This window comes from Oryx dammah, unplaced genomic scaffold, assembly GCF_014754425.2.
Source record: "Oryx dammah isolate SB20612 unplaced genomic scaffold, SCBI_Odam_1.1 HiC_scaffold_19, whole genome shotgun sequence".
NCBI classification, from domain to species: domain Eukaryota; kingdom Metazoa; phylum Chordata; class Mammalia; order Artiodactyla; family Bovidae; genus Oryx; species Oryx dammah.
This window is the reverse complement of record NW_024070203.1, coordinates 21,335,932-21,346,385: the sequence shown is the minus strand read 5'-3', so window position 1 is coordinate 21,346,385 and position 10,454 is coordinate 21,335,932. Positions and strand designations below refer to the sequence as shown.

Here is a 10,454-nt window from a genome sequence, read left to right as displayed (position 1 = left end):
GCCACCCCCACTAGTGGGATCATGTGACTGTCCCTCACTCCTGGCACGTGTCCCTCGCCAGCCTGAGGCAGGTAAGCAGGCAAGCTTGGAGGTCAGAGATAGCCAATGGCATGGTTACAAGCAGAAGGAGGGCTCCCTGGACCACATTAGGAATTACACGGATTTGCCTATTGTAACAATTGAAACCCCACTATGGACTATGGTAACGATTACAGGTAACTAAGATAAGACATCTAGCAAAAAGTAAAGGCTCCAGCGTGAGCTGACTGTAGCTAAAGAAACCTCTACAAGCAGAGGTCCTAAAGCAAACCAGACAGCATTAGATGATTTCTCTGTCATCTCATTCACACTAGATTTGAGATATAAGATCCAAACAAAAACACATGGACACACACAAAGAGGGAGCGGATATACGTATGGCTGATTAACTTTGTTGTACTGCAGAAACTAACACAGCATTGTAGAGTAACTATACCCTTAATTTTTAAAAAAGTAAAGCAAGAGGTTGAATAATTCTGAAAAATTGTAAATAAAATACTATACAAACCATATCATGTGGGGGAAAAAAGGTAAAGGTCACAGGTGTCCCTGAAAGATAACTCTTTCCACTTAATCTTTTGACTCATGGAAAACATTTTCCTGGGTTAGAATTTCCAGAGAATGATTCAGGCAATATTTGATCTTCAAGGTACATGTCTCTCCCCTATAACCCTTCTCAGCACCAATCAGTGGTGGCAAGAGTAAGGGCTGTGAAATCACACAGACCCGAGTTTGACCTACCCTTTGTGTCCTTGGGGAAAGTTATCAAACTTTACTAAGGTTATCGATCAAATGCTGGTTATAACACCTGCTGTATTAGTCAAGATTCTCCAGAGAATCAGAAGCAATATGGCATATTAATACATACGGTATGATATCTATAGATATATTTAGACAGACATATCCATCTATCTAGAGATCTTTTAAGGAATTACCTTACGCAGTTGTGGGGGCTGACAAGTCCAGAATTTATAAGGCAAGCCAGCAAACTTGAAATTCAAGTAAGAGTTGATATTGTGGTCCTGAGTCTATAGGCTGGAAATGCAGGCAGCGTTTGTTTGTTGCAATCTGTAGGCGGAATTCCTTTTTCCTCAGGAAACTCCAGTCTTTTCTCTTAAAGCCTTCGATTGATTGCACAAGGCCCACCTACATGATGGAGGGTAATTTACTTTACCTAAAATTAATTAATTGTAAATGTTAATTACATCCAAAAAACACCTTCAGAGCAATATATCAACCAGTATTTGATCAAAACAAGTCAGTGATGACTCCTTTTATTTATTAGTATAATACTTTTTCAACAAAAAAAAATACATTAAGTACAATCAATAGAAAAAGTGATATTTTGACCATTTTAAACACAGGCAATTTTCTCCATACAAATTTCTAGTTAAAGAATACCATACAAAGTAAATCTGAATTGCAGGCCGCATTTGCTTTGGGAATATATATGAAGCAAGAGGAATGGAGAGGGAACATCTCCTATAATGCATGTGTAACCATACCATTTTTCACATATTTTAAAGCACTATGGTGTTTTGCCTTTATTTTGCCCCTAAAGGATTTTGTGGTTGTTGTATCTTTGCTTGAATTTAAATTTGAGTGAAAAGTAGTCATGAGTCCCAAGATGACTGAAAACTTGGTAAAGAAATTGGTTCAAAAGAAGAACTGTCTAAAAAATGGCTCTCTCCTGCCCGTTTCCCATCAACCATTATCTACTGTCACTATCTTCAATTACAAGGTTTTCTTGGGGAGATCTGCTAACTTTTTCTACATTGTATTTTATGTAGACCACATTTATTTATTTTTGAGTCAGTGTTGATTATGTAAATTCCCTTTCTTTGTTCAACTGCAGCAGTTCATCAAAGGATAGGTATAGACAGGCAGGCCCAGGAACCTGCATTGTTATAAGCTCCTCATAGACTTCTCTAACAAAAACTACTGTTTGAGAACCATTGCCTTAAGGTATAAGGTATAATAGGAGACCATTCATCCAGGTGGTTTGTTCTCTGTCACATTTCCCAGTCCTTTCCCTTCCAACTGCTAGTGTTTGCAAAGGAAAGACAAATTAATATTATTTTCATGAGCATACTATCATTGTGAGGGCAAAACAGATTTTTTGAAAAAACCGACATAACCAAATAAAAACCCTTTTTTTCCCTCAATTATCCAATTGTGCACTCTCTCCAATAAACCGTTGATTCCAAGCAGACCACAAATCAGACAATTTCTGGATATTCAGATTGAAGACATTCATCAGAGGCCCTCATGAATGGTTGTCAGATTTTGGCAAACCTGATCAGAGAAAGGAGAAAAGAAATTCATCATTTATCCACATACACAAGAAATGCAGTATCTACTTGAATTACTGCATGAGCGAGTGTGTGGAACTACCTTAAATAATCAGAACCAGGACAGCGGAGTCCCAGGTCTTTCCTTCCTACTCCCAGTTCTCAGTTCTCTCTCTTTCCTGGAACAGGCTACAGAGCCTTTTGTCCCTAAACCCAGCTTGGTACTGAGTTAACTACTGTTTTATATTGTCCTTCTTTTCTCCCCACCCCTCCTAGGATAGAAACCCCTACAGAGTAACAAGTGAGTTTACCCCATATTTCTACTCCCTAAAATTGATTCAAGGCTTCCCACGTAGCTCAGTGGTAGAGTGCCCCTGCCAACGCAGGAGATGTGGGTTCTATCCCTGGGTGGGGAAGATCCCCTGGAGGAGGAAATGGCAACCCACTCCAGTAGTCTTGCCTGGAGAATCCCATGGACAGAGGAGCCTGGTGGGCTGCAATCCATGGTGTCGCAAAGAACTTAGCAACCAAATAACAACAAAATTGATTCACTCATTCACCAACTATATAAACATCCATTCCTGCATGGGAATGGAGGAAAAGAGATGTTACCCATTTTGCTGCTATGATGTCATAAATGCAAAATGGACCCATCTGATGCTAACTTGGTTTTGGTGACATGGGGTACCTCTGATGACCTTCATTGGAAAGGGGACTTTAAGCCAATGGTGAGCAGTACAGACAGTCCCCAAACTCGAAGACTTTAAATTTAACCAAGAAGGCAGTTGAGTAAGAACTGCATAATGTTATGAAAAGAGATGTGACTTGAGAAGTATAAAATGTTAAAAAAAAAAAAAAAAACAGGCATGCTATCTATCTAACTATGTGCAGTGCAGGACAGGTATGGAAGGGCTGCTCCACAATGTTGGACCAAGTACACCACTTGTCCTCATCTCCCTTAGATTCTCATCCTTGGTTCTTAGAGGAGACTTATGAGTCACTCTTGACTCTCAATGCTAATAATCATGTCTTTGGCTGATCTCGATGCTAATAATCATGTCTTTGGCTGATTGGTTTCTGGATATGTTTATATGTGAGGAAGAGACCTGCAAAATCTTTAACGTACAGGCTCAGAGCTCTTGACTCTAAAGGAAGTACTTTAAGAAATGATGCAGCGAATACATTCAATGAATATTTATGGAGTACAGTACCTACTCTTTTCAAGGCGTCAGATACGGAAATGAAGTCAATAGTCCTTGTTTTCAGATCTTGACTGCAAGAGTGTGTGTATATGAGGTCGGAAGGGTGAGAAACAGGGTAAAAAAAAAAAAAAAACAGAGAGGGAATGAGAGAAAAACAAGTTGAAGTATGTATACAAGTAATCAAAAAGTGATCTTGTTCCATAAATGAGACTATAGATGAGAGTGTTTAAAACGGAAACATCATCCTGGTCTTGATATAATTTCTTTTAGGAGGAGCACAGAACAGTGAGCGATGCCCTTAAAGCAATAGATGACATAACCCCTGCAGCTCAGACACTGGCTGATCCAGCCAGCCTTCCCTGCCCATCCTCGTCATCTCTCCTGGTCTGGCCAAACATCGCCCCTGGTGGTCCCACAGCCTCTGTGCTAACTCTACACTTGCACTTATTGACTTAAAAACACAACTTCATCTTGCCCTTCACAAGTCCTTCTAATTAGACTCAAATCTTGAGGCCTTGGCATCATAACCCTGGCACCCAACAATGGTGTCTGACCCTTGGCAGAGGCTTGGTAAACATCTGCTGAACATTACTGGACACCCAGCACAGCGCAGAACACATTGTGAGTTCTAAATGAAGATACTGTTAGGTTAAGCAATGCCATTTTAGAAATCAAGGGATAAAGGTTTTTACAGACCATCTTTCCAAGACTTTCTTAGTTAATGTGCAAAGAATTATCTGAAGAGGTGATTAAAAATAAAGAGCCCCTCCCCCATAAATTTGGATTCAGAAATCTGGAATTGGAATCCATACAACTGGTTTCAAATAAATTACCCAGTTGATTCTAGAGCAGATGTCCCCAATGCTGTGCTTTGAGAAACTCTGCCCTCATTACAGAGCTTTCTAACAAGATGATACTTGTTCTGATTAATTGTACATATTCATCTTGAAACCCAGAGAAAATGGATTTATACAATGTACACCATCTGACATTTCTGTGAGCTGGGTTACAAAACAACTCTGCCATTGAGTCTTTTGTTCAGACATTATATGTTAGTCCAGCCTGCACCCAAAGCTGAGCACCCATGTACATCTACAGTTAACCTCGTGTGAGATAGGCCTGTGTGCAGCCCCACAGCTAGAGGGAGAAAATTGGGTATCTCAGGAAGGTTTTATTTTATTTTACTTTTAAAAAAATTTTGCCCATGCCACGTGGCATGTGGGACCTTAATTCCCCAACTGGACCACCAGGTAAGTCCCTCTTAGGAGGATTTCAAACAAATGTCACTAATTTAATGAATTTGAGCCAACTCTGGGAGATAGTGGAGGACAGAGGAGCCCTGTGTGCTTCAGTCCATGGGATTGCAGAGAGTCAAACACAACTTAGTGACTGAACAACAACAACATTAATTTACAAGGGCTAAAGAATGAGGATTTCTCTGGTGACCTCAGGACCCAATTTTCTACCTATCAGGTTAGATAAAACTTAGCTCTACCAACACCTGTCCCTAGAAACCTGGAATGCCAGGAAATGAAGGAAAACATTGCTCAGGGTATCAGTAAATCTATATTGGCTGGAGTCCAAAACAAAATAAATCTTCGCTAAGCCCCGCTGTGATTTCAGAGTTAAATACAAGGATTTCATAAATAGGGCAACAGAGTGTCAAGAGCGAAGGCCAGTAAACTAATTTGAATTACAGACCTCAGCCTCCAAGCTCTGGGACTTTGCCTCTGAGAGCCATATTGAAGCAAAGGTAATTAAGACAATCCGTCTTGCAAGGGGAGGGCGCTTTGCAGACTGTTTGAGATTCTGTGAGCATTTCACCCAGACCCCAGTAACCTTTGAAATATGCTGAACCATGCAGTCAGCATACAGGGGGATCATTAAGTGGGTGAGAGATGGTGGAGAAATCAGTTTGTAACTGAAATCATTTCATGGGCAGTTTGCCAGCTCTTTAGGAAACTTTAAGATAAAGGCCTTTTAATATGAGGTGTTTATGAAGTGCAGTGCTATATAATCTATAAAATCCCTTCAAAGACTACTTTAAAAAATTTAAAACTCATATTATTTCCTAAGTTTTGCTGCCTTAAAAATTAATTCTATCTATTTTGGTGTAAGTATTTAGGAGACAGGTTGGTAATAGAAATTATTCTTCAGAACAAAGAGTCAGGACCTATCCTGCATGTAGTCATTGCCATCCATTGCTCAGCAGAAAGCTTTCTCAGATGTCAGATTATGGTTATCTTTGTACAAACAAGGATAACACAAGAGATACTTACCAAGTGCAGGTGGTGGCTTTGAAATATTTGGCAAGGCTGAGAAAGGATGACTTGACAACATCTTGGAGGAGAAAGAGAAAATATTTTTATTATTTTTTCAATTTTGAGAAAATATTTTTAAATGCCTCAAAATGGAACAAAATACGGGAATCAGAGCAGTAATGTGGGAAATAGTTACTTACAAGCAATGATTATCACCAAGGAACAGGAGAAGACACTGGCTACGATTCCTCCCAGAAACCACCTGAAACAGCAGGATTGCTCAGGCTTAGCAAACTGATTGTAATTTCCAACACATGAGATGTTCTTTTAGATTCGCTATAGATGAATGAATGTAGGATGTACTATAGAATGACAGTAACTGAAACAGTGCAGTATTGGCAAAAGGATAGAAATATAGCCAAATGGAAAAGAAGAGAAAGTCCAGAAATAGATACAAGTTAAGTGATTGTTTTTTAATGTTTAAAAAGTTTATGTATCTATTTTTGGCTGTTGGGTCTTCATTGCGCTGTGTGTTTTTCTCTAGCTGTGGCGAGTGGGGTCTGCTCTTCGTCGTGGTTTGTGGGTTTCTCAGTGCTGTAGGTTTCTTGCTGTGGAGCGTGGGCTCTACTGTGCAGGGGGCTTCAAGAGTTGTAGCACATGGGCTCAAGAGTTGCGGTTCCTCAGCTCTAGAGCACAGACTCAGTAGCTGTGGCCCAGGGGCTTAGTTGCTCCGAGGCATGTGGGATCTTCTTGGACCAGGGATGAAACTTGTGTTTCCTGCATTGGCAGGTGGCTTCTTTACCACCAAACCACCGGAGAAGCCCAAGTTAAGTGATTTTTAACAGAAGTGCAAAAGCAATGCAATGGAGAAAGGAGATTCTTTTCAACAAATGCTGTTGAGTTGTTTAGACATACAGAAGCATGTAACTCCACATAGACATCACACCTTAACATAAAACTCAACTCAAAATGAGTCATAGACTGAAATGTAAGCCACAAAAGTGTGAAACTTCTAGAAAAAACAAAAGAAAAATTTGTATGCTCCTGGAATGTGAAGTCAAGTGGGCCTTAGAAAGCATCACTACGAACAAAGCTAGTGGAGGTCATGGAATTCCAGTTGAGCTATTTCAAATCCTGAAAGATGATGCTGTGAAAGTGCTGCACTCAATATGCCAGCAAATTTGGAAAACTCAGCAGTGACCACAGGACTGGAAAAGGTCAGTTTTCATTCCAATCCCAAAGAAAGGCAATGCCAAAGAATGCTCAGACTACCGCACAAATGTACTCATCTCACACACTAGTAAAGTAATGCTCAAAATTCTCCAAGCCAGGCTTCAGCAATATATGAACCGTGAACTTCCAGATGTTCAAGCTGATTTTAGAAAGGGCAGAGGAACCAGAGATCAAATTGCCGACATCCGCTGGATCATGGAAAAAGCAACAGAATTCCAGAAAAATATCTGTTTCTGCTTTATTGACTATGCCAAAGCCTTTGACTGTGTGGATCACAATAAACTGTGGAAAATTCTGAAAGAGATGGGAATACTAGACCACCTGACTTGCCTCTTGAGAAACCTATATGCAGGTCAGGAAGCAACAGTTAGAACTGGACATGGAACAACAAGGTTCCAAATAGGAAAAGGAGTATGTCAAGGCTGTATATTGTCACCCTGCTTATTTAACTTATATGCAGAGTACATCATGAGAAACGCTGGGCTGGAGGAAGCACAAGCTGGAATCAAGATTGCCAGGAGAAATATCAGTAACCTCAGATATGCAGATGACACCACCCTTATGGCAGAAAGTGAAGAGGAACTAAAAAGCCTCTTGAGGAAAGTGAAAGAGGAGAGTGAAAAAGTTGGCTTAAAGCTCAACATTCAGAAAACGAAGATCGTGGCATCTGTTCCCATCACTTCATGGCAAATAGATGGGGAAACAGTGGAAACAGTGGCAGACTTTATTTTTGGGGGGCTCCAAAATCACTGCAGATGGTGATTGCAGCCATGAAATTAAAAGACACTAAATCCTTGGAAGAAGAGTTATGACCAACCTAGACAGCATATTGGAAAGCAGAGACATTACTTTGCCACCAAAGGTCCGTCTAGTCAAGGCTATGGTTTTTCCTGTGGTCATGTATGGATGTGAGAGTTGGACTGTGAAGAAAGCTGAGCGCGGAAGAATTGATGCTTTTGAACTGTGGTATTGGAGAAGACTCTTGAGAGTCCCTTGGACTGCAAGGAGATCCAAGCAGTCCATTCTGAAGGAGATCAACCCTGGGATTTCTTTGGAAGGAATGATGCTAAAGCTGAAACTCCAGTACTTTGGCCACCTCATGCAAAGAGTTGACTCATTGGAAAAGACTCTGATGCTGGGAGGGATTGGGGGCAGGAGGAGAAGGGGACGACAGAGGATGAGATGGCTGGATGGCATCACTGACTCGGTGGACGTGTCTGAGTGAACTCCAGGAGTTGGTGATGGACAGGGAGGCCTGGCGTGCTGCGATTCATGGGGTCTCAAAGAGTCAGACATGACTGAGCGACTGAAATGAACTGAACTGAACTGAGAGGTGAAACGTTATTCTTACCATATCAAGGTAGTGTTTGTCAGGCTTCTCAGCTGTCAAGTTTCCTTTTCCTACTCTATCTAAACGCTACTCTTTGGAATCAAGTTCCCAAAGGAGTCAAATTCTCCTCTTAATGGGAAAGTTTCTACATGAATTAACCTAAGAGGAACATTCCATTAATAGTCCTGTGAAATAAAGAAAAGTCTCCATGAACAGCTAAGTTTGGGAAAAGCTAAGTTAAGCAAAGCTGAACAGGTTTTTTCACCATGTTATTTCACTGAGCCTTTATTATGCTAATGTACACCGTGATTCCCCCAACTTGGGATTTATAATACAGAATTCTGCAACTTTATTTTTAACTACAGGACTGCCCCCCACCCCTTTTTGTTCATTTGGTCCCATTATGATCTTAAAATACTTTCCAAACCTCATAATTATCTGGGAAGCTGTTTTTTAGTACAGATTCTCACTAGATCTAAATTGGTATCTCCAGGGATGGGATCCAGGACTTCGTATTTAAAAATACAACTCTCCCAAGTGATGTGAGGCACTTGACCATCAAGAGGAAGGATGTGAGGAGAAGCAGCAAGTACTAACCAGAGTACAAGGACCACAAGACCCCAAGATGTATCATTCATTCCCGTTTCATCGGTTCAACAAGTATCGATGAGGCCCTAGCACAGTATCTGTGTTCTCAAGGAACTTACAATCTTGTAGGGAGAGATAGAGCATTAACTTTTAAACACGTGACCATAGACTAGGTCAGCTCATGATAAATGCTCTGGAGAAAAGCCAAGCGAGATGTGCGTGACAGAGAATGGTATTCTGTCTAAATATGGTTGTCAGGGAAGGACTCTGCCGATGTGACATTTGAACAGATAACCAGAAAGAAGTAAGGGCACAAGTTATTGTTTCTCCAGGGAAAAAAGACTGTAGTAGGCAAAATAAATAGCAAGTGCAAAGGCCTTGAGGCCCAAGTGGGCTTAGCACAGAAGGGACTTGATGACTGCCCTGGAGATTTGGGTAAGAAAAGAATAGGAAGAACACGCTGGACAGAGGGACAGAAACATGCCTATAATCAGCCAAGAGCATTATGTTCTCTGAGATGCTGAGAAGACATTTTATGTGAAGTTTTGAAAATATAATGGGAAAGATAGAGTCCCAGTGGGAACTCCAAGTGCCCAAGTGGGGATGTCATATGCCCTTGAACTCCACGTAGGGTTACTTAGATTGTATCTGTAACAGGGAGTCACTGAGGATTTAAACAAAGGATAATGCATGGTACAGGCATTGACAATGCATCAATGCAAGGCAGCAAGATCCACTGCCTTTGGTGCGTTTTGTGAGATAATGGGAGGAGGGAGGTAGTAGATAAAAAGCCAATGGACAGAAAAATGGACAAATCTTAACCACAGAGCTACCTAAAACGCTTTGTGGAATAAGGCAAGGAAATCATCAATCAACGACAGCTTCATTAATTATGAAACACCACTGCATGAACACAAAAAGCTAACTTACCTTGCACAGGCAGAAATGATTAAGCATGCAGCAAGCAGAATTGCTTGAAAGGAGACCTCTCGTAACAAACTGGTTTCTAATAGGAAAAATAAAAAATATATGAATTAGAAATCATTGTTGATTAAGTTGTCTTGGAACAACAAAATCATCCTAAAACTTTTTTTTGATACACCAAAAAAAAATGGTTTTTAAATGTATGTCAGTTCAAGAAATTTGTCCTAAGTAATATGATTAAGAGCTTCCCTGGTGGCTCAGCAGAAAAGAATCTGCATACAATGTGGGAGCCATAGGAGATGTGGGTTTGAACCTTGGTTTGGGAAGATCCCCTGGAGGAGGGCATGGCAACCCACTCCAGTATTCTTGCCTGGAGAATCCCATGGACAGAGGAGCCTAGCAGGCTACAGTCCACAGGGTCACAAAGAGTTGGATACCATTGAAGTGACATGGCACAGCATGGCAATAAGATCAAATTATCAAATGCTGTCTAGGGCCTTTCATTAGAAATTTTCTGAAAATTATCAGTTTTTTCCTAACACTTAAAACATAAGCTATTGTACTACATAGACAGTTTGGAGCTTGC

At 40.7% G+C, this 10,454-nt stretch overlaps 1 protein-coding gene across 4 annotated transcripts in view; it reads right to left on the bottom strand.

The window, feature by feature from the left end:
- Positions 1-1,280: 1,280 nt before the first annotated feature.
- Positions 1,281-10,454, bottom strand: part of TMEM71 (transmembrane protein 71) — a 29,364-nt gene continuing 20,190 nt past the window's right edge. Inside the window, exons 7-11 of one of the 4 annotated variants that reach the window (XM_040262112.1) lie at positions 9,875-9,950; positions 5,994-6,055; positions 5,812-5,872; positions 3,542-3,603; positions 1,281-2,334 (exon numbers count right to left, since the gene is read on the bottom strand). In XM_040262112.1, coding sequence (XP_040118046.1) covers positions 2,306-2,334; positions 3,542-3,603; positions 5,812-5,872; positions 5,994-6,055; positions 9,875-9,950 — 290 coding nt within the window. In that variant the 3' untranslated portion in view covers positions 1,281-2,305. The remainder of the gene's footprint in view (positions 2,335-3,541; positions 3,604-5,811; positions 5,873-5,993; positions 6,056-9,874; positions 9,951-10,454) is intronic. The other 3 variants (XM_040262111.1, XM_040262113.1, XM_040262114.1) reach the window with 3 other exon arrangements.